General features: G+C 37.1%; 1 protein-coding gene across 2 annotated transcripts in view; it reads left to right on the top strand.

The window, feature by feature from the left end:
• Nucleotides 1–3,392: 3,392 nt before the first annotated feature.
• RNF180 (ring finger protein 180) overlaps nt 3,393–24,967 on the top strand; it is a 67,537-nt gene continuing 45,962 nt past the window's right edge. The window contains exons 1-4 of one of the 2 annotated variants that reach the window (XM_021534372.3): nt 3,393–3,555; nt 8,417–8,555; nt 10,647–10,742; nt 14,375–15,310. In XM_021534372.3, coding sequence (XP_021390047.1) covers nt 8,454–8,555; nt 10,647–10,742; nt 14,375–15,310 — 1,134 coding nt within the window. In that variant the 5' untranslated portion in view covers nt 3,393–3,555; nt 8,417–8,453. The remainder of the gene's footprint in view (nt 3,556–8,416; nt 8,556–10,646; nt 10,743–14,374; nt 15,311–24,967) is intronic. The other variant, XM_021534373.3, reaches the window with a different exon arrangement.

Genomic DNA, 24,967 nt, shown 5'->3' with positions numbered 1-24,967 from the left:
AGTTGAAAACATACTTCTGGGTTTTTTTACTAAAAACTAAACTGAACCAACTTAATCAAAAGCCCCAGTGAAAATTTACAATGATTGGCTTAATGGTATTATTTACACAAACTAAATATCACATAGCACAAAACCCCCTTCAAAGGGTTGTTAGTGCAATTTTATGTCTATTTAGTGAAAAACACTTAAACTCTTCCTTGAAGATACCTGACTTTCCCTTTCTGGTATAATCTCCAAAATTCTTTGGGCACAGACATGTTTTTCTCCATCCTGTATATTCCCACAGAACATAAATTCTTTGAAACCATGCCACCATGGAGAAAAAAATCCAGTGCTTTTATTTTCATCTGGATAACTAGTATGTTCTCCCAGGTAAGGGAAATGTGGGATGAATCTCTTCTGTATAAGTAGTTTCCCTTCTAGGAGGTAGCTTTCAACAGCTGATAAGCAGTAAATTTCAGTGACTTACTATATTTGCAGTTACGGTTTTTTTATGTTTTCTTTTGTCCTCTCTCAAGATAGTAGGATTCCTTGACGACCAGGATTGTGAAGCACACAAAGGATCCCTACATTTAACATAGCTCTGGATTCCATTCCAGGGAGTATGCAACCAAAAATTTAAAAAACTATATAAATAATTACTTTATTAGATATAGTCCTATGTGACTTAAAAAATGTTTTCCCTAGCTATAATCCAGCCTTATCAACACAAATTTCGATGGATTTGATTATTTTTCAAAAAGAAGCAAAAAGCAAAGCAAATGTTTTGTTAATTGATGGATATTCTGTATAGACTTTATGTTTCTTATAGGTGTATGACAAGATTTCCAAATCAAATATAAAACATTATCTTCAAGTAAAAGGGTATGAAATGTCATTTTCTTACAATTTACCTTGTAATAGGAAAAGCTTTTCCACAGTGTTCTGAATAGAAAGTCAGGCTGTATTCTCAACAGGATTATAATACACAAAAATAAAATCTCTATACAGTAAAAATTTTATGCTTGATGGATACTTTAGTGCCTAGTGTTAACAAAGTTTATCCAACAGTTAGTCCAATAGTGAAAGGTGAAAGAGGCCAGTGTTGCTCATTGGGCTTCTCCTGCTACAATGCTGTACAAATATGTAATCTGCATATAAAAAAAAATTAAGGGGGGGGAGGGATTATAGACTGGGTTAATGCCTTGGGTAGTCATTAGTGCATTACCAAATAGCTGCAGAAAAAGTAACTTCTTGTAATGAAAATGTATTTTGGTAAAGAAAGAAACTCTATAAGAATGACAATTAGGTCATTCCTCCCCCTAGGGAGTTATGTCAACACAATTGGAATGGAAATGACATGTTCCTGGTGTCATCATTGGAATACATGACCACTTGTTAGAGGTTCTCATAAAGTACTTGTGAGCTAGATACACTCTCCTTTGTCATGGACATGAAAACAGAATGTGCCACTGTGTATGCACCAGCCACTAGAGCCCTGCAGGGTGCTTCAGCGCACAATGACCCCCTGCACAGACCTTCAATGCAGTCTTCCCCAGACACGATCAGAACAGCAAAGAGACAGAGAGCCTGAGAACAGCAAAGACACCCTCTGGTTTCTTACTGTGGTAGTTTGGTACTGATCCTTGAACTCCCACCACAGACTTAAGGGGCTATCCCAGCAAAAGGCATTTCATATATAGCCTGCTTTGGAATTAACTACTGCATCAGCCTGTCATGAGTCCTAAAGCTACAGCACAATCCATCCTCTCTAGTCTTCCACAGTCCAGCTGCTCTGTGATAGATAAACACTGTATATAACATAATCAATCCAGTTAACCACACAGTTAACTGAATGGCTCTGAATATAGTCTTGTAGCCAGCAGCAAAATTTTCAGCAAAGTTTCATTTTTCCTCCTTCCATCTGCTGTTGGTGTGATGTGAGCCATACGGTCCTTTTCATCTCTTAACCTCAGAGAAACCTTCATTACTATTTCTCCCTATCTGTGGGATTCCATTAAATTCAAGCTGTCCAACCCTACATCCTACTTAAACTGAAGCAAATGAGATGAAAAAAATTAAAGTATCTCTCTCCTAATATTTTCAACATTATTTTATGTCAGAAGTTGAGGCTTAAAATGTCTTAAAATCATTATTTTAATCTGTATTTTATTTCTTCTGTTCATCTATTTAATGTATTGCTCTATAGCTTTATCAATTAAGTTTGCTAAAGCTTGCCTTATAAACTGCAATTCTTTGACTGTTAAATATTTATTTTTCTAATAGTAATTTTAGTCTAAATTTAAGCATACTCTCGCACACTATAAATTATTTGAAAATAATAGTCTGTTCCTTCTACAAGTAGTTACTGTACTGCACATGGCAGAGTAAAACAGAATTTAATTATTGGGGAGAGCCCAGATCTTACTGAGTCCTACATTATCCAAAACAGCTACCAGATAATATAATCTCACCTTGGTCTGCAGGGATTGTATATTGCAGTACGAGAAAGACTGCGGAAATTATATATCATAAATATAGGAGAAAGCCTGAAATGGAGGCTTCAGTTTCCCAAATCACCTCCACAAGCAAAGAAGTGAACAGACTTTAACTTAATTTTTCTCAGCAATCTTCCGGACTTTCTTACTCTCACATTGCTTTAAAATTGCTCCATTCTCGTATCTGAAGACTGTCATTAGCATCATCAGCAGATTGTCAGCTAAGAGCACGTATCAGCTCCCGGTCAAGCCACAGTGTCACCGCAAGAGACCCCGCTGAGGTGCCACAGACGCGGCACGGATGGAAGCCGCCACTTGTTTGTCTTGGCAGCCGCGGCACACACGCTCACCGGCCCTGGGCCGCCGTGCTGTCCCTTCCTTCCGTGGAGCCCCGCCTGATGTGCAGAAACTTCCTACACCGATTCCTAAGTGTTCTTCATTCCCTGGCCCCATTTCATCTAATGCTTCCTCCTTTGTCTTGCAGTACATTGGGACAGTAGGGAGCTGCTGAGGACACCCAGCCTAGCAGGTGATGCCCGGCGGGCGCTTGCTGATCTCTGCCATGTCCCTGGCCTCGCTCTATGAGAGTACAATCTCTAAATTTGGGCTGAATCCTCGGGCGTGAAGGAACGCAGCTCCTTTTCCCAACGCCCATTGAAAACTTATCGTTCATTCCCTGAACCTTAATTCCCTCCGCCTGTCTTCTCCCCGGCCACAGCTCGCCGCCGGCGCGGACCCCACCCCGCTGCATCTCTGCCAGTCAGGAGCCGAGAGGACGCGCCAGCCCCGGGCCCGGCGCGGCGCAGGCTGGCGCGGGCGTTGCGGTCGTGCCCGCGGCAGGGCCCGGCCCCGCCGCCGCCGAGGGCGCTCCGCCGGCCGCAGCGGCCCCTGCGCGGGCCGGGCCGCCGCCGTGCGCCTGCCGAGGGCGGCGGCCGCGCTGGCGGAGCGCTTTCCGCCGCCGTTTGTCTCCCGTCTCTTCCCGTTCGCGGGAGCTGCTGCTGCTGCGCAGCCCGTCCCCGCCCGTCCGGTCGCTCCAGTGCCGTCGCCTCCTCGTCGCAGCCTCGCACGGCGCGGCCCGGTGAGCTGAGCGGGGCCGGGGCGGCGGGAGGCGCCGCAGCCGCCGCGGGGCCGAGGCGGGGCCGGGCCGGGCCGGGGGCGCGGGGCGCGGCGGGGCGGGCACCCCGGGGAGCTGAGGGGCGGCCCCGCGCCTTGCTCCGTGGCCAGGGCGCCGCAGCCCTCAGAGCCCTCAGCGCCCGGCCGGGCCCGGCGGCTCGGGGGTGCCGGGCGCTGCGGCTCCGGCTGCGGCACCCGGGGCACAGCCGCCCGCCCGCGCTGTGCTGGGACAGCGGCACCCTGCTCCTGCTCGTTTCGGGCTTCACTTCGTGCAACAACTGATGCCTGTATGTGTAAGAGCGTGAAACAGGCAGCTCTGGCACTGGGATCTCTTGGAGAAACGAGATTACACACCGATCAGTGGTCTTCCAGTGACTCGCCAGATCTGTTCCCTGTCAAAACCATTTACACGCTCCATATCCTAGCTGCGCCTGGACGACCTTAGGAAGCATGCAACATGCTAGCAAGTCAAAAAATATGTTGCAAGTAACATTTGTTTTTTTTTAACTTCTGTTTATTATATGGGTTAGTCTTGGTACAAAAGGATCACACTGGCCACCCTCTAACATTAACTTCCATCATACAGAAGCTGATCACACAACCGCTGAACTGGTAGAAGAGTTTGTAGACGAGGAGATGCACAGAAGCAGATGATGCATCCTTCTGCTTCCCTTCTTTGGGAGCCTGGAGACAGTTCTTTAAATTTTCTGTCTCCCCATCTTAAGTGCTATTTTTTGAGACACATTGTTAAAGTAGGTTTTTTTTAAGCATTTCTTTAATCAGAAGTACTTTGGAGATCAGAAACTAGCAGGACGTTTTTAAAGTGTACCCTAATGTCTTCCATGGCTGTCTCTCTGTCTGGCAAAGTATCAGTTCCTCCTCCTCTGGGAACAGGAACCTGGGGTATGGACTCTTGTTGGTTAGGACAGCTCATTTTCCCTGTCATCCTCCCACAAAGCAGACACTCACCTAATTTTTTTTAAGACTATCAATCTGCTAAAGTTTCAGTGCCCTAGTTTCTTACTGCAATCTAATTATTATTGTAATTTTCATGGCTCTAATATTCTGAAGGATCATAGGTGATTTTGGAAGAAAAAGCTTTGATAAATACTAGTGCTGCTACACATATTTTCTCATTTTTATGTATTTGTGAATGAATGGCAAGTTAGTTGAAATTCTAGACCAGATTTCAACAGAAATTTAGGGAATTGTGTTTAGTTTTTCAGTGTGAACATATGAAAAAATTTTAATAGGAGTCATACTTCATGTTTTTTAGCAATCTTTTTGAAGACAGAATGACCAAAATGTAATATATTATACAATTTAGACTTTGTAAGACATTTAGATATAAATAGGCCTTATTTTTTTTCCCCTTGAAAATTGATGTAATCTGTCTAGTCTTCTCAGCTGGTAAAACTTCAGTGAGTTCTGCATCCAGAACTTGCATTCAGCAAGAATAGCTGACCTATTTGAAGGAGTTCACAAAATAGCAGTGGTAGTTGGAGATCAAGAAAGCATTCTCTCTGAGGGGAAAGAGAAAGATTTATTTAGCACAAAGACTAGACTGAAGGGGAGCTAATATCTAATAACTGTTTAAAGTTGTAAAATGTTCTGCATGGAAGAAAAGGAGCAATTTTGTTCTCTGTATTCTCTATATAAGGGAAATCAGAAGAAAATTAAATTTAAGTATTAGGGAAAAAGTTAGTAACAAGAGATAAGAAGACAATGAAATAGTTTGGGAAGGCTGTAAAATGTTCATCAAAGGTCTCTAAGAGAAGAGTAGACCAATGATTTCCAAGAAAGGGAACTGAGACTGGAAAGGAAGTCTTAGGACCCTGCTACTGGTTTTACTGGGACTGAAGAACAGAAAAGACTTAGAAGGTAATCAGACAAAAGCCATGGAAGAATATAGACTTTTAAACACTGATACACCTGCATGCTACTTGGAAGGCAAGCATGAGCTCACACAAAGCAACTGACCTGAGAGCAGTACAGCCACAACACACATGACCTAGTACTAAGATAAAAAGGCCCACTCAGGGCTGGACACTATTTTTGGAGTTCCAAATGGAAAACTTTTTATCTTTATGTAGGCACTTTTTGCTGAAGGAGAGCAAGATTTTAATAGTCTTACATGCAAACCAAGGCAAATGAAACTTACAAAAATAACCTTCAAAATCCTGTGTTCATATGCATTTATTTGAACTTATGTACAAAACAAAATAAAAGTGCATGTGATAAGTGAGAAACATGCTGTGTGTAGAAACCTCTGCAATGTGTTAACATGCATCTGTAAAGTATCTTCTGTCTTTTGTGAGGACTGCAAAAGACACATACATGCAGATTTTTAATACACCTACTTAATTTTTAAATACTTCTAGGCCAGAAGAACACTTCAGCCCACTGTACCATAGTATTAAAAAAAGTATGCACTTGAGTTGGATTTTTTGCATGTAGTCCATTATTATCAGTCTTGGTTACATAAAACACAACAAAATAACAACTATGCTATGTGTGTCATTACTCATATACTAAGCATTCATTTCTCTTATGTAAGTGCAATTTTAAATAAAAGATATATGCTGAACTAAGAAGAACCTCTCAAAGGGTATAACTAACTAAACAAAATAAATAAATAAAAGACCTTTTATTTTGCAGTAAAGCTTGGAAGATATTATATAGATGAGGAGGATGTTTACATCAGTTTAAATGCCAGTGATCAGTCTTTTATCTGATTGTTGAGAGGTCTATCACCAAGTGGTTTTTGTCCTGCTCCAATCATCAGCTTCAAATGAAGCAGCTGTTCAAAAGATAGCAGGATATCCTCTTATCTAAGGGGAAAAGAATGTGTAGAGAGACTTAAATATATAATTTGGATTAAAAAAATACAGCATAAAAAGTGTTGCAAGGGACGTATCACATCATATCAAGAAGGTATTTGAGTAGATGAGGATATGGCTGTACCTAAAGAGAATGTCTGAGCTAGCTGCATGCAAAATATCTTTCAGTCCATCCTGGTTGATCTTAGACTGGAGGATCACACTGAGCTGTTGTAAAATTAAATTCATTCTAGAAGTGTGTGAATAGAATTTGTGAAGAATAGATTAATTAGGACAGCTTTAAAGTGTTTGAAAGTCATAACTGATAATTATTCTCTCAATACCCAGTGGTGCCTAGTGTTATAACAGCAAAGGGATACAAAGTACTTCTGAAAATTATCAAAGAATAAATTACTTTTTAAAAAAATCATTCATAGACAGGTTCATTATATGTTCCACTTTTGAAATGTGTGTGATACAGAAAGTAGCAGCACTGATTTAGGTAGGATAGTAAAAACTAAGTTTTAGTTCAGTAAAAACTGAAGTTCTGCTTAAGTCAAAGCATTTGAATTATTCAGTTTTTATCAGGAACAAGACAGGTTACTAGTATAAGTTCTTAGCTTTTATGTGTCTCTTGCATGATCTTTTGCTTGTCTGTCTTAAGATTTGTTAATGAACGCTTAATAAAAATACATTTTAATTGTGATATTGCAAGGAAATATTTAATGTTTGCCTTAATTTCACTTTTTAAACTGAGAGTGGATCTGATTGTTAAAAACTGCATGTATACTTGAGCTCAGATTCTGCTGTATGTACCTATGTTTCTGCTTGTCCTTCTCAAACTATATTTCAGATCTTTAGTTTTGTAGAAAAGTAAAAAATGCAATTAATTAAGACCTCAGATGTAAATAAAAGATACTAAGTAACTTCTCTGTCTGTTTCATTGTCTTTGATTGCATCAGAAAGCAAGGCAGAAAAGGGAAAGGTCGAAATTGGGAAAGTGCAAAAGTCTGTATGTTTCAACAAGGCAAACTGCTCTTCAGACAACCTTTAGTGAAGACTTCAAAGTTGCTTTAGTGAAAACTAAAAAAAAATTAAATGTTAAAATTGTTGCAAAATTAGATGTTTGGACTCTGAAACTTTTTACACTGATTTTTAATTTTATAGTCCGGCATGCCCATCAATGAGTGCTGTGCACTTTAGCACTCTGAGTAGGCCTAACTCTAGTATAGAGCTTGAGTTGCCATGTAGATGAAAAATATTTTTTTTCATGTAACTAGCACAAGGGGGTAAAAACAAGTATTCTGACACAAAAGTTGGAGGACTTTTGGAAAAAAACATGTCAAAAAAGGAAGACTTTGGAATGAGGTAGAGAAGACTAGAGAGACAATTATGATGCTGCAAGACACAAAAAATAGAGTATTTGTTTTGTCCTTCTGGTGTCTTAATGTAAGTCCTGTTTCACAAAGAGGTTAATACAGAGGTTCTTGGAAAATGGTTGCATCAGTAGTGCTCATCCTTGCACACAAACTAATTTAAGGGAGCTAGCCTCCAGGGGCATGTTGAGAAAAGAATCTGTCATCTGTGGTTTTATGTTAGCATTCATTATTGTTATGTGGCATTTTATGTGTGTATGTTCATTTACTGCTTAGAGTAGCAGTGACTTATTGCTATGGCCATTTTCCAGAAACACTGGAGTTCTCTTATCTTTTGTCCAAATATTGGACAAGCTTTTTGTTTGGTTGATTGGTCAGTTTTCTTTTATTTTCATTTTAGTTGTTTTGTTGTTTTTGCTTTCTAGTTCTTTTTGCAACCTGGAAATAAAACCATCTGTTTCATGTTACTAGTTAAAACATCTAGATGGCACGCTATACAAGATCAGAGTGTATTTGTAAGTAAAGTATTAGTCTCCTCTACAGTGTTGAGAATATTTATGGACTTCAAGGTCTCAAGAGAAAAATGGTGTTTCAGAAGGTGACCAAATTGTGTGCTTTGTGGTCTTTACAGGTCAACATACAAAGCTGCAAAATCCCAAGCTGGCATAATGAACAGCCAAGAGGCTGGTGTTCTCTGTTGCTGGAAATGTAGGAAATATGTAGCAAATTCTGTTTTTCTTGCAAAATGTAATGGGAAGAAAACATCCAAAGTAAGTATTGCTTCTTCTAAGGGAGTTTGTAAGTTCTTCTGGTGCTGCTTATTTTAAATGAAGGAGAAATATTAGACTTAGCCTCACTTTGTAACTCATCTCTTGGGGAGGTAAATCAAAGTAGAGACAGTTCTGTAGAGAGTTGTGTAGGAAGTAATTTTAGTGAAATCAGGTAGGCAGTGATCACCTTCATGTTCTGCCACACGCAGGCTGGTGTTCACGGACACTTGACTAGTAGCCTGTATAGAGCACTACCATTTCTAATATAAAAATGGGGCTTAGTTTTGATGGTTTTAAAGCAGTCCTTTTTTTGTTTTAATATCTTCTAATGGACAATTTCTTGTGTATAAAGTGTATTTTAAAAACTGGTTCTAATTTCCACTGTGATAAACTGTATGTAAAATGTCCCTACATCAGAAAATTTTGCCCTTAACTTTTTAAATATGGGCCATAGTCTGTGCACAAAAATAGCTCAGAAATTTAGTCTGCCCTGAGCAGGATTATTCCCTGCTCAGTAATTTATATTGTGTTTATTAAAATAAATAGAAGGGTAATTACACTGAATAAAACCATGACAGAATATTTCCTACTGTTTTGTAATGGCATCTACTCATAATAAAGAGCTAGGGTCTTTCCAAATGTGCCAAAAAGATTTACAGCCTCTTGAATCAAAATTAAAAATAATATAAAAGAGAAGGTGGTGATGTTTTTTATAAATGTGTTAGTAATGCAGTAACATTCTTTTGTACACTAGAGAGGGATACAGCCAATAGATACAGAAACAAAGTTAATTTTTAAGATCATGATAGCATTATCAATAGATCTCATTTTAATCACTCTGCTTACAGAGCTTGAAGTTCTGGAATAATTTTCACACTTTATATTTGATTGTTCTTTTGTGCGTGGTTTGAAGTAATTTCAAGGGAATGTGGAAACTCCATCTCCTTCCATGGAAAAAAATTTAGTGAAAAGAAAGAGGTGTCTTTGTCCAAGTTCCCTATGGTGGATCTTTCAGTTGCACACAACTGAAGAACCTTCTCCATTTATGTAGGTAGCAAATTAAAAAGTGTAATTTAGCACTGTATCTAAAGAGGTTGGGTGGGAAAAACAGTACTATGATGAGAAGACTAATGTTTTCAGTATGTTTTCACAGATGAATTTTAGACCTTCAGACAAAGATAGCTGAATAACGAATGAAAAAAATGTGGAACAAATGTTGAAGTTACAAACACAGTATAAACACTAATAATTATATCCATATTAAAATGCAGGTGGTCTTCACAGATAGGACAAAAAGCCACCATAGACCTGATAAGTGGATTTTTCTATCTTCTGTCAATACTTGGAGAATTTTTAAAAGCTTCTATCTTCTGTCTATAGCATCACTTCTAATTTTTATCAGAATGAAATTTTTATTTCAATGACTTTAATATCATGGGTACCCACAACTTTCCTTATTCATTAATTTTAACAACTGATTTTAGGACTTTCTCACCAGAGTTTCCTTATAATTTTAGCCATCCCTGTAACACTAATTTAGTTTGATAATTGCTTTTATTTTAGTATCAATTAGTGCAATGCTACAGGTTTTTAGATTTTTTTTCTCTTCACTTAATCACATTGTTGCTGTAAAAACTCTAAAGTTGCTAGGATTACCTGGTTACTCTGTTAGTTATTCTAAAAAGAATGAGAAAATTAATTCTGCTCATTGCATTTGTGCATTGCTGATCACAGTCTTCATGTAAGCGATAACTTCTTGTCTTTACTGAAAAATTATGCCAGCTGACAGCGATACTAAAATCAATTTCAGATATTTTTGGAAGGCCGCAACTGCATACTTTCTGTTCTTTTAAATGAAATAAAACTACTTCCAGACGCCTACATTTCCACAGGAGTTTGCCCAGTATTCTTAGATTCAGACATAGAGAATTACTGACAATATCTACCTGATTTTTAGCTTAAAGATGTACATAACATTGAGATTTATTATTTGTTAATGTTTACTGGTTTTAGGGAGCTGACTTCTGGCTATATTCAAAGAAAAAAATTCTGCATAAATTTTGAGTATCAATGCAATTCTTTTATTAACAGATATCACAACCTTCAGCTGCCGCTCAGAATTTTTGCAATGTATGGCATGTGAGCTTAGAAGCCATTCCAGAGTGGGTGAAATGTGTCGTTGAAAAGGTAGATTTTTTTTTTTTCCCTTAGATCTCCATTATTCAGCATGTAAAATAATTAAGGGGGACGAATTTCAAGGACACTTTTCTGGCAAGGTTGCAGAGGACTTACGACTGAGAGAATTCTTATCAGGAACTTGTGTTGTTACCATTTACAGATTTTTTTTTCCTCTCTTAAATGTTGTTTGTTTTTTTTTTTTTGTTTTTAATATATGCATAAGTGCTACTAGTGTTAAATTCTGTTTCTTGCTCTATAACAGATGAATGTGTTTATGCTTGTCCAGATAACTGTCATGGATATCTCTGTATATTTGACAAGGCTTAATATTAGGAATTAATATAAGGAAGCATATTTCCAAATAAAAATGGACTGCAAATTTGTTAAGAGATCAGTTTCTGGAATATGATATATTTTATACATAAGTCTTTTATACTTAATGTGTTCTTATATCATATGAATATAAAGTAGATACCTTCCTGCAAACTCAAAGGTCTGGTGACAAGCCAGTGTCACTGCTTTTGAGTTTTAACTGCCCATTTGTAATTTCCAAACCATCTCATAAATTTCCTATTGTACTGACTGCTACAGTTGCTTATTTTTTCTAAGTTGGTTTAGATCTAGAACTTAATGTTGTGGCATAGATACTAATAAGCAGAAGCAGTGTTTTTTGCCACACAGTTTTTCTTTTATGAATCTTTGATTTTGATAAGCAAATTATATTTACATTCCTTAGACTTCTTCTTAGACTTCATTGTAAAATTTTGCTATAGTTTAAGTAATTTCTGCCCTAAGCAAACCCATACTGAAAATGATGAGAAAAAAAAAGTCGTTATGAATGACTGTAGAACTAAGCATTCAGAAATTTAAAAAACCTTCATCTTCCTTCTTTGTATTGCTCTCTGTGTTTTTTGTTAATGTTAATTAACAATGTTAATTAACAATTTTTGTTAAACATTAATTAAACTTTTTAAAATTAGTGATCTCTTCTAATTCAGTGAATATAACAGAACACTTATGTTCAGAAACACTAATTGTGTAGGTGTGTTTGAAAATTCCAGCTCATGAGTTATGAGTTATAGTATGAGTCACTTTACAATATCGCCTAACCATGAATCTTCAATAATAAGAAGGCACTTTTTTACAGGTTTTTTGCCTCTTAAATTATTTCAGTATAATTTGATTCATATTGATAGTAATAAATTCTTTTCACTTTTAGCTTTTAAGTTAATTCTTTTGCACCTTTAGCTTTTGCATTTGAAAATTTGGAGGGTCAAACTGGGGAGTGAGGAAATACAAAACCCATAGACTGCTTGACACATTTGCTTAAGGCTGCAGAGGAGCAATTCTTCTCTGGTGAAAAAGGCAGACAATGCAATTCTCTGTGTACAACTTTGACATTTTTGTGTTCATTGTGTCACTTAATAACCTCAGAACTCTTGCCTCATTCACTTTGTCTCCTCTGGCAAGATCCTGTGTTTCTATGGATAAATGTAGGGGGTTGCAATGTGTTAAACAATTCTGACTTATCTCCAGATCCTCCTGAGCTCTGAATAATTTTGTGATCATGTGTTATTTTCTCATGTGTTATTCTCTGATCATGTGTATGACTCCTGAATCAAAGGCTAAATCATTTTGCATAAGCGCAAAGTCTATTTGCAGGCTGTAAAAACCCACTGCTTCCCAGGCGGTTCTTTTTTGCCATCTGTCCCTGTTCTTAACCAATCTCCTTGGATTTCATGTACATATTAGTATAGTTAATCTTCGATAATTACAAATATGTAGCTAGTGCTGCTAGTGACCTTTATTGACTTGGATTTTCTGTTACCCAGTTGTTTTGGTTTATTTTTCTAACAATTTCCATTTTTTCCTCTTTATGCAGTCCATCACTTAATCTGCGTACCCTCAGCTCCCTTTCAGATCTTGCTGATCTTCTTCCCCCTACCACCTCCTCCACTAGTAGGCTGTTACTTCTTCTACTGAGTCAGTGCTTCCACACTCCATTGCCAAACTCATGCTAAATCAGTCCCAGGCTCCTTGGTATCATCCCTCATCTCCCAGTCTCTGTGTACATGGGACACAGAGAGATGTCCTTTTTCCTCCATATTGCATGTCCATTTTTTCTAGACTTCTAGCCTTCTTAAATTTCATTAATCACTCTGCCTCTCCATTTGAAGATTCAGGATGCTATTCCATGCCAGAGAGGCTCAATAAAGTCACTAGAAATTGCTTTCCTCTTAATTTTAGTGTCTAGCCCCTGGCATCTGGGAAATGGAGTGTGGGAAACTTAAGAGTGAATCTCTGAACAAGCTTAATTCTTCTTTGGGAATGGCATGTGTACACATTGGTCAGCCTTACAAAATGAAAGCGATTGTGCATGTTTACAGAATTCTCAAGAATTTTATAGCCTGTGATTATAAGTAAGCTATTCTTTTTTTCTCCAAGTTAAAAAAAAAAGTCCAGATTTAAATGGATTCTCATAGGTGCAATGAAAGACACATCTTTGATATTTTGTGTAATTTTGAGGTTTTAACCCACAAGCCAAGAGTAGGTTTCTCAAGTAAGTGTCTCCAGGACTTCTAACATTATGTGTGAAAAATAACCTTTCTTTCCACACAAGTTGCTGGAGTTTTTTTTTCTGAAACTGCTAAACTGGTCTTTCTGATGTTTTCTGTAGCTTTCAGTAGGACAAGCATCAGTTATGGACATAGCTTTCCAAATCACCTTGAAATGAAAGCAATGCTTAAACTAGAAATGTTGGGCAGCTTCTGTATTCATGGTTCTTTAGACACTGAAGTGAGTGAATTGTGACTGGAGTTGATAATGGTTTTTCCCATCTGGGCTTTGATCCTGCAAACAGTTGCATAACTGTAGTCCTCAACAGTACTGCTGACAGATGAATGTGACTGCTGATAATACTAACAGTTGTCTAAATATATAGGAGGACTAATAGTTGTATTAATGTGTAGGTGTTTATAGCTCTTTGATATGTATTTCCATTTGAAAAATGAAAATAACTTGTTTCCTTATATATAGAGTATTAAGGATTTGTCATAGTTTCTGCACAGAGATTATGTTGTAATGCTACATACACAAAATACAAATACCATTTTAAGCTTTTGTGGGGTAATCAAAGTGAAAAGCTATATTCTTTCCATAAGAAATCTTCTTCCACCGTACTTAGTAAATGTAAGGAATGTAGCAAGAAATGTATCAGCACTCAGCTGAGAAGCTGTGCTTGCCAATTCCAGATTAACATAGGAAATTTATTTTACTGCTTTAAATAGCTAATGTTTTCATTAGTATTGTAGTATTATTCTAACTGTGGACAAATTTTAAACATATTTCAAAGCTTGTAGATTTTACAATGTGTCTTTTCTTAGAGTTAGTTGTCCCTGTAGCAAGCCAAGCTTTGACCAGAACATTATTTATGGTGGATTTGCTTTCTGCTGTGAAGTGTCTTTTATTCTATTTGAAAAACAAGAAGAAAATCCTCTTACTAAGTAAGAAAATATTTTTTCAGTAATTATATAAATAAAAGAAAATAAAAAGTAAAGAAAATATATATTCAGTAATTATTTCTTGCTCGTTTATTTACAGTGAACATATTGTGTGTTTTATTTTTTTCTCTTTGTCAATAGGCACAGTGGACAATTGGAAAACTGCACTGTCCATTCTGTGAGGCCTGCTTAGGGGGCTGTAACTTTGTTTGCAACAAAGAATGTTCCTGTGGACAGTTAGTAAATATACATTTCTTCAAAATTTGGACTGAGAATCCAGTTAAATTGCCAAAATCACCAGAGAAAAATTTGCTTCTCAAAATTCAGTCTGGTTTTAACAAGGATACCTGCCATGAAGTGGTAACTGCAACTTTGGAAATCATAAATCAAGGGCTTTCTTACACAGCTGGAAGTAATAATAGTGCTGGAAGATTAACAGAAGCACTTTGTCTAGAACTAACAGCTCCCAGATATGAGATAGAAAGTAAAAAACTTCCCTTAAAGGCATTAAATAAAAAAAAAAATCTCCTTTCTTCCTATCCTGTAAAAGATACATACACAGTAAAACCTTTACACAGAAGATCATGTAGCTTGGATTTAAATATCAGAGAAAGACTTGTTTTGTCACCTGTGTTATATGAAACTCGCAGCATGGGAACACTTTACCATGGCCAAAATGAAAATCCATCTGCTTACCTACAAGGGAGCTTGCAATTAGAGTCCAGTAGGAAAGATGGTAGTTCTTTTCAGGATCTGCATAGTTCCAGGGCTGACATACTACAAAACAAATTTCAGGTTACTTCCATTATCACATTACTACACAGAGATACTGAAAGTGAATGTGATTTTGAAGTTACTGGACAGTCTTCTGGGAGTGTCATTGCTGATGGGTCACCATTTGTGATGAATCTTTCCTCACCTACAAGGGCTGTAGAAGATAAACAGTACATCACATCTCATGGTCTTGTGCAGCCTATGAGCATTTCCTTCAACCGAAAGCTGAGTAAGAGAGAAAGAAACAGGTCAAAAAGCCTGAGGAGAAAACACAGAATGATAGAGCAATGTCTACAGAAGCAAGTAAGTGTTTAAAATTAATTATGCTACTTTTTTGGAAAAGTTTGACTTGCTTTTAGAAATAATTCTGATTTTTTTTAATACTGTTTTTTAATACTGGTTTAATGTGGAATTGTCTACAGTCAGGTATTATGCAAGCAAAGATTTATGACCCCCTTCCTACATGTAGTTTTTTTCTAATTCCATTGTATCACATTTTCTTTCTATGCAAAATCAAAACATGATGGGTTTTCATTGGCCTTCTTATTGTTTTGTGATGTAATAATAATCTGAAGTGCAAAAAAATACACTGAAATTTAATCAGTGGGATTAAAGAAAAACTAAAAATTCGAATCTTCTAAATGAGAAACCCTACCATGTCAAAACTTTCTAACTTTAAACTAATGGCATTTTGAGTTGACTTTACAGTTACGAATTTTTTAAATGCCTTTATTATTTGTTGTAAGATATTATAAGAAACTATTTTTCTATGAGTAAAGAGTTGTTTACTACTATTTATTCTTATCAATTGTACAGTAATGGTTCCCTTCTTTAAACCATCTAAAGCAGAACAGAATAAAGGTGACAGACAGTCACAATTTTTGGTGGAAGGCTGGGAAGAAAAGAGTCATAAAATTACTAACCCAATTTTGGTTTGCTCTCAAACTTAGTACAATGACTAATGATTAATATGCCTTTAAAAGAAAATTCCCATCACAATTTTTCTGCAAAAAAAACTGTGTGGTAAGCAAGAGCAAACTTACTAACTAATCAGAGAAATGGTAGGCACTCAAGCAATTATTCCTGCTTTGGGTATGTTTGTCACTGTGAATTCAAGATTTTAGAGAGATACTTAGAGGGTGTCTCTCTCAATTATATGTGAGAACCAGCTTGAAAACATAATGGGTCTGGGAAGTATGAGTCTTTTCAGTATGGTATGCATATATTCTTTCTTCTGCAGGCTGTTTTGCTTTAAGACTTAAACTGCTATTGAGACCTTCTGAAAACTTGCTCTTATAAAATGCATCTCTAAAGCTGAGAATATGGATTTCTTAATATTGAATACTTGCTTTCTAATATACCTAAGAAGATTCTTAGCTGTCCAGATCCTTAAAATGGCTTTTAAAATTGCAGATCTCATTATTTTGGTAAATGAAATGATGATGCACAAGCACAATGTGTATTTTTCATTTTCATCATGTCACCTACAGTTTCTCCAGACACTTTAATCTTTAGATGTTACTTTCAAGAATAAAACATTGTACAAATTTTCTGAATTTTTGATAGCTAAGGAAGAAAGATGCTTTCAGACCTTTTTCTTATTAAAATATGCTTAATGTATTCCTACATTATTTTAGTTACATTTCTTAAGATCTGATTATTGGAGAGATGCCTCTACCCAAATTAAGGTGCAAGTGAGACCATATACTCAAGGCAATAGTATGAATTTAATTTAACAGTAAATGGGAGGTAGAGAAAGATAGAAAGAAATAGAAGAGAGGAGGGGGGTGAAAAAGAGTGAGAGAGACAAAAGTAAAAAGGTATCACCAACCATGGTTCCAGACATCATCCCACTGGTCTTCTGGTCTTCTCAGTAGTGGCAGTTCAAGGTCACTCAAAACTTCTCCCCATTTGTACACTTTAGCAAATAAAGGAATCAATGCTCATTTAGTACGCAGTTCTCCTAGTCTCTTGGTTAAATGATCCACTTGTTTCCAATGCTGATTAGTCCCATGCTCAGTTTTCCTCTTCCTTTGAGTCAGTGGGCCATGGCCCCCTCCTTCTGAGCTAGACTCAGTCAGAAATGATTGTCAGCACAGTTGCTGAGCTGACCTTCCTTATACCACCCTGTGGCTCAAACACTGTTCCAGGAACTTTTCCTCAGTGCACAGGTTGTCCATGGGGATGATAGAGACATAGAGGGCACTATGAGAAAATACAGAAACAGCAGAAGCAATAACACAAGTAATCATACCACATAAAATAGCTGTGCAAATCATTAAAAATACAAATCCAATTGCAATTTTTAACCCAATCCTGATTAGCCACTGCCCCTACCCAGTGATACCGAAGGTTCTTAGTGTTGTTTAATGAGTAGGGGGTGTGATGGATTCCGCAATACTATGTCTGTTTTGTGTAGGCCAAAATTAGCCATAGAATGACACAGTGGGTCTTGATTTTTAAATCCCATAAACCTGTATCCCCAGCAGATACATACATCATGTATTAAGGTGGGTCAATCTGCCTACTCTGAAGCAGATTTTCAGGTTCCTTAGTACAATTGATTACACAGTTACACACTGGGAATAAGTGTGAGTGGGTTTGTTGACAAGGTCTGCTTACATACTTCAAAGTTTTTAATAGTGTTCTCTTTCAATCATATCTACATGTAGTTTGAAGAACTTTATAGGTAATTTTACAGGTAGTTCCTGTCCAGCAGGGTAATTCTATAAGACTTTCAGATTTAGTTATATTATGCCAGGTTGCTTTTTATTTTTTTTATTATTTTTTTTGTTTGCTTGTTTGCTTGTTTGTTGTTTTGTGGGGCATTTTCTGTTTTTTTATTTGCTTGCTTGTGGGTTTTTTGTTTATTGGATTTGGTTTGGTTGGGCTTTTTGGGGTTTTTGTTTCCTTTAATTTTTATTTCAGGGTGCAAATGGCCCTTGTCACATTCACTTTTAATTGCTGCCAGAGTAAATTGTACCTACAACTGAGAAGCAGGTGTGGTGCAGAATGTACTAGAGTAACCATATTGATTAGCATAAATAAAATAAATTAGGTAAAGTTAAAATACTCTGTTAGGACACACAGTAGGAAAGTCAGTGTACATCAGACATGTTCAACTGGGAATATAAGTTTCTGATTTTATTTGGAATGTCTCATGATTGATAACATATTTGGTTCCAAAACTGGTCACAGGTAAAGTTGCTTAAAATCTGGTAAACAGCCTTTTTGTATTTTACCCATGCCCCTTTTGCAGTCCATGGCTGTCTGTTCTTCTGGTCTAGAAATGAAATGGTCACCCATTTCCCATGGAACATTTTCTTATGTTTGGTTAGGATTATTCAGCTCCCTCGTGAATATCTCTGAAAAAATGTAGCCAAATCCTCATAAATCTAAAGCCTTCTGAGGCAGAAGTGGTTAATACATACTTGTATGATTCCAAATATGCATAAATTTTTATGCCAACTCCCAGGCTAAATTTGATTTAGACAAAATTATACATTTATGAGACAAAAGTAAAAGCTCTTCCCACACCATTTCTTTTTTCCAGTAAAAGACAAAATAAACTTGGCAAAAAATCAAATTAACAACACATAAAATGTTTCACTAATATATGGTCTCCCAACAAGTTCACTTGCAATGAAAACAAATCACAAACATGGATAAGTAAACAAATCATAAACATTGATAGTACAAGCAATTATGGTGGCAATTAAAATTTTCATCGGTTCCATGCAGCTCGGTCTCATATGTTGCCAGGTTCCTATAAAAAGAAATGTGAAAATTCAACCTACAACGGACAGATTATTAGAAGGATGGAAAATCCATCTAGTGTTGATTCAGAGGTCCGGTGTCTACCACAAAGGTTAAAGGCCTTAAAGGAAAAATCATTATCATATCTTCTTAGCTGACTTCTGTGAACTTGCTCATGTAAATCCACTGGTTCACTCTGAGCTGGCTCTTTCAACCTTCAGTTTGGGCGGGGGATGCTAGCACTCCTAGAAAAAGAAAGCAACACAAACTTCGTGGCAGATTACCCCTTAGAGTTTTAACTTCTGTTTCATGAAGTGTTTGGTGCACGCCTCTTACTGCTTCCCTCATCTTTTCATAAGGCATTCCTCCTATTTATTTCATGTCTGGAGGGAACATGACTGCTTGTAAAAATTCGAGAAGTGTCATCACTTGTGAATTAGGGAGTGCTTTAATGGCTTAGCCCAGATTTCTTTTAGGGTTAAGATTAGCAGACTTCAGTTTCTCATCCAGATTAAATGATCCACTTGTTTCCAATGCTGATTAGTCCCACGCTCAGTTTTCCTCTTCCTTTGAGTGAGTGGGCCATGGCCTCTTCCCTCTGAGCTGGACCCAGTATGACCTGATTGTCAGCACAGTTGCTGAGGTGGCTTTCTTTGTGGATTCATTATGAGTGTATCATATATTCCTTCTATGTTCATTATTAGTGCTCCCCCAGCTTGTTTGCCTCTTCCTAGTCTGAGATAATTGGACAATATTGCCACCTTTATCTTACCTGTAGCTCCTGTCATGTGACTTAACTTACTGTACAAATATCCAGGAATTCACAAAGGCATATCCAACAGTGGCATGGTGGGGAGCAGGGTGGTAACCAATGAGCAGTTGCCTCTTGGTATGGTTTGCCAGCATGAATGAAGTCCTTTGGTGATCTTGATGGTGTTTGAGGAAATTTTGATCTTTAAGTCTCTTAAAATATTATATAGAAAATTATATACAGTTTATAAAAGTTTGTTCTCATCGCGACACACAGTTTATGAAATACAAAAATTTCAAAATTAGTGTGTAGACTAAGTGATTGCTTTCAAGATTTCAGAAGAAGATACTTTGGTTTGGGTTGATTAGTTTATCCTTGGTAAGAGTTTGCAGTCATGACATGGAATATTTAAATAGGTAGTTTTTTAGACTGTGTCAAGCTGCACATGTGGCTAGTGCAGCTGTGTTTCCAAGTGCTGAGGTATCTTCCCTGGAGAATGTTATTCTAGAAAGTCACATCCTCTGTACATCTTGACATGTCGTAAATGGCAATGGTCCTCTGCCAAGCACTCCATTTCATGGCTGCTTGCCTGTCATGTCAGTCTATCCTTTTTTTTTTTTTTTTTCAAGTTTTACTTTTCATCATTTTTCTTCGGTGTTCTAGCAATCCTCCTTGTAAAAATGAATTTTGTCACTCTGGCACTTCCTATAGAAAGCTGATCTGTGGTACCTTGTAACCATGATTTCTAACACACCATATGTGCTTAAGCAATCAGTAAAACTTCATGAAGAAAAAAACTGTAAACCTCTGGCTGGATGGAGTCAACGAGTTTTAATAAATGGCAGTGAGAAGTGTATAATCTAAGTACTCTTTTAAGAATTATTTCAGTGCAGCAGAACCCTGATATGAGGTAAATATTTTCAAAGATGCCCCAAAACCACTGAGCATATCACTTCTATCTTTAATTAAAACTTTTCTGAAGAGCAGTCTGAGATAACAAACCTGTTCAGACTTTGGAATTTCTTTGTAAATGCAAGGGCTGCTTTATTTTGTGACGCGATAACTATCTGTCAAAGGTTTTCTTCTGTCTTGCAGAAACGCAAAGTCCAGCCATAAACAACCTGACAACAGAATGTGCTCTGTTATTAGATTTAGCATAGGAACGATTCTGTGAGCTCCTAACATGCACTTTCTCCAGAGGCTTGCATTTGTGCAAGTTCTGAGGTGCAGGTGCAGGACTGAACCAGCTACTAACAGTAGAGGGACCCAGGCTTCTTCTCTTTGTTCTGCATGGGTGGCTCTTCATGCCTGTGCAGGACCATGCACAGGCATGCTTGCATTTTGTGTGTGTGTGTGTGTGTGTGTGCGCATCTGTGTTCATGAGGGATTTTTAGACTTCTGTTAGGGTATGATTATATTGTTAGCACATGTTAATTATGTAAATTGTTAGGATATGAAAACATACTATGTAAGTCTAGGAATTGCCAATATTAGTAATGATTCTTGTTGCGGTTGCTGTAGCTAAGCAGATGAAGTCCTTCTTTTATAAATTCCATTTTGTGTGTATCTTATATGTTTACATTGTTTGCTAATGAGGAATCTTTTATTAGTTTTCTGGACAAGCTCAGAAAAAATACAATTTTTGATTTCTGTAGATACATTGCATTTTTTCTCACAATCATTTTACACAGAGGAAGGCTCTGTAGTTACCTTGAAAACTGCAGTATCCTCTTGGAAAAGATCCTCATTTGTAGGGAAAAATACTGGCAGTCTTTCTTCATTTCTCAATGACACTTCACTGATTCTTATATCTTTTTGAAAACGTCAGTGTTTTATCTGACAAAGATAGCTAGCGATCAGTTTCCAAAAAATCAGTTTGCTTTTCATGCCCCCAGTGGTAATCTAAACTCTGGATAAACAGGTGGGTGAAATATAGTGTTCTTTATCCACACTGTCAGGTGCTGTTATCTTGCCCCACAGCCTTGAGTTTTCAAGTTCATACTGATACCTTCTAGCAACTGACAGTGTTGTAATGAAAGTGCTAGGCTTTCAAGGTTTAGCTTGTGACCAAAGTTAGCTTCATCTGTGTAATTCTCTTGTTAATGAACACAATAGTTGACAGTTCTTTTTCTTGCACAGTCATGTTTTTATTGAAATTGTAAATCCTTCATGTGTCTAATTATGCAATTATGTACTCAGATTCTGTTCACTCTTTCTGTGATGATGCTCAAAACATGATTTATTCTCAGTTTGCATATGGATCTCTCAGCTGGCTGCTGAGGGGATAAAAACACATGGAATAACTGCTGTTACTTGTATCATAGAAAGATAAGAAAAGTAAAACAAATTAACTGCAGACATCTGGTCAATGAGAGAAATTGCTGTCACAGCTAAACAAAGTAAAGCTAAGCAGCAGGCAGGGCAAGGGGAGTCAGCCAAAGCAATCCTGGCTAGCCTCAGCCCTGATGCATTTCAAGGTCAGTGCTGAGCCATTGGATGTTCTTACAGCAGCAATGCTGCATTACAAGGGTACAGGAAGTAGTGTCTTTTAACTTCCTGAAAAAAGGAAGGGATAAATTTCAGGCATGGGTTGCTGCTGAACTGAAGTTTTTCTTTGCTTTTGCACTGGTTATAACCATTGTTGCTGTAACCTTTGTTATTAGCACATTCATTCTGTCACTGATCATAACTGGATTAAGAAGATGGTATTTAGAATGATGGATTCATACCCAAATGCATGATGTACCTTTGTAAAACTGCAGTTGTTGTTTCTATGGAAGTTGTATCTGAGTAAAATAGAATGTAACAGCTACTGTTTTCTGAGGTGCACCTGAATGTCCTGCTGCAAGCATTTAAATGTCAACATTTTAGAATTTTAATTACTTTTAGCTGCAGTCTTTTTGTGCCATTATTTGCGATTACAACTTTTGAGTGTGTTTTCTGACCTGACCTCTTCTACTGTTTGACATGTCTTCTACTCAGGTTGGTGTTAATGATAACAAGTGGAATAGATAGTTTTGCAAATTCGCAGGAAGAACTTTTGCTTTCATTTGGTTATAAGTTGTGTTGGGAAGGAGGGAAAATTGATCAGGATGCTACTGGATAGAAACAGTATATCAGGATTGTCTGAATGTATCTGTATGTATTTTAATATATTTTATTATTATCTTGAAGCTAGATCATTTAGACTAGAACATAGTGTAACTGCACTCTCATAGTAGCTCTAATGAAGGCCAAAATAGCTGGCTGTGCTGTAAATTTATTCCTTAATTTAAATAAAATATAGGTTATTAAGCTGCTTGTCTATAAATGCTTTTAGGATATATAGAACCATCACAGCAGAATGGAATTCCTTGAGCTGTTACACATTATGTGCCCATCTTGCCAAAGACAGAGGCACATCTGCTACTTGCTTTGCCAGGCCACCGTTGGTGTTCAGAATGCTAAGAAGGTACAATAGTGTTCATTGACATATTTGTACTTTTCTTGCATCCTTGGTAATGTGTAGTTTTTCTGAAGAGGGACATGGAAAGTCTGGAAATGCAGCCACCTCTGCCTTAAGTAATAATGTACTCATAGTGCTACAACCCAAAGGGTCAATGGCTGGGGTAATGTCCCATGCCACAAATAAGATCCTGATCCATCCTCACAGGCACTGTATCTTGCTGAATGAAACAACAGAAGGAAGAAACAGCCCATTTAAATTAATTACATATTTATTGCTGTCTGGAAAAAAAGCCACAACAACCAAAAAACAGTGTGTTTTTTTCAATAGATAATCACAGAATCTTTGCTGCTGTTCCAAGGCTCTATTGATTGCTATTCCAAGAAAATACTGATGATCAGCCTAGAATGATAGAAGTACTGTATGCTTTTTTTTCTTTTAAGAACTGTAAGGTTTCAAAACTATTATTTTAGTTTCTCTAGAAGCTTACAGACAACTTAGATAATAAGAATTTATAAAATTTGTAGTCTCTCAGCTGAGAAAAACAATGACCTGTTCAGAGAGATAGGTTGCAGTATTGTGCGGTTAGGTGAATTCCGTAATTTCATCAGGGATTCTCATTACACAGATAGAGTGAAGAGCACACTAAATTGCAGTTACATAAGATGCTTTGTGGCAGATGAAAATCAAAGTTCAACAATGGTAGGAACAATGATACAAGAGTGCTTTCATATTACGAGTTTTACTGTGTATAACCAGAAGAAAAACATCAAATATACAGTAAGGAGAGAATTTAAGATAGAATTTTACAAAAAAAACCTTGAATTTTGTGCTCCTACTTCTTCCTTTATACAAATTTTTACTGACTCATTGTCAGTGACTAAGAGTTTAAGTAGGTTTTGTATTTCTCATTAGTTTTCAGGGTATTAAACTCTCTGAATACATATAACTGAGGTAAATTAAATATGGCTTGTATGGAAATTTGAGTGCAGAACTTGGTTCTCCAATTTTTTTTTAAGAGAAAAAAATTCCTAACATCAGGGAGAATTAAACCTCTCTGCTATCTCACAGAATTATAGGATGGTTTGGATCAGAAGGGATCTTAAAGATAATCTCATTTTCACCCCTCTGCCCCTCTGTCTTCCTTCCAGTAGACCATGTTGCTCAAATCGCATCCAACCTGGCCCTGAACACTTCCAGGGATAAGGAAACCACAGCTATTTCTTCATGCTGTGTAGCAGTCAATGTGTCTATGAATGTTATTAACCCACAATTTATTATTAACTTTAATGATATTCAAATCCAAAGCTTTTTTTTTTTGTATCATCATTTCTTCTGGGAGAAAATAATGCTATCCAAAAAAAACTTTTTCTTTACATTTATTTCATTATGCAGACAGTCACTGTGCAAAAGTCATTGGAACATCCAAAAGACATCATGCTAATAGAACAGATCAGATTTCATACAACCTGCTCCTGCAGTTGATAAGTAGTCAGTGATTCTAGTCGGAAATGGCAAAGTTAAAGTAACAAATTAGTGAAAGTAATTTTTATATATAGTACTGCAAAATACTGCAGAGATGTTGTATGGTAACAGCATTTCAGAACTAAGGAAATAATTCGGAAGTAAGGAAAGATAGTTCCTACTGTTACAGCTGAAGAAGCTGGCAGTTTTTCAGGCATAACAATGTCTTTGTAACATCCAAAAAACAAGTTTATACCAAAAAGTTAGATGCTATGATGTAACACCCTTATGTCTGTAAAGCTAGTGACATAATTTTTTAAAGCTAGCTGTTGCCAGGATTTTATTTGAAACACTGCTTTTTTGTCATATAATGATTTCCTACCAAGTAGCTTGTCATGATCCTGATCTTCAGAAATGAAGCTGCATCTTCAGCATTCCAGGCTCTCACCTTGGGACATTGTGAATGGTACACTGCCATTCAGGGTCAAGTCAGAAGCTCCTGCTGAAAGACCTAGAGTTGAGCAGGACCTAGAGCTGGTCAGAT

This window comes from Lonchura striata, chromosome Z, assembly GCF_046129695.1.
Source record: "Lonchura striata isolate bLonStr1 chromosome Z, bLonStr1.mat, whole genome shotgun sequence".
NCBI lineage: Eukaryota > Metazoa > Chordata > Aves > Passeriformes > Estrildidae > Lonchura > Lonchura striata.
The sequence above is the reverse complement of the archived record's forward strand: the minus strand, read 5'-3'. Positions and strand labels throughout refer to the sequence as shown.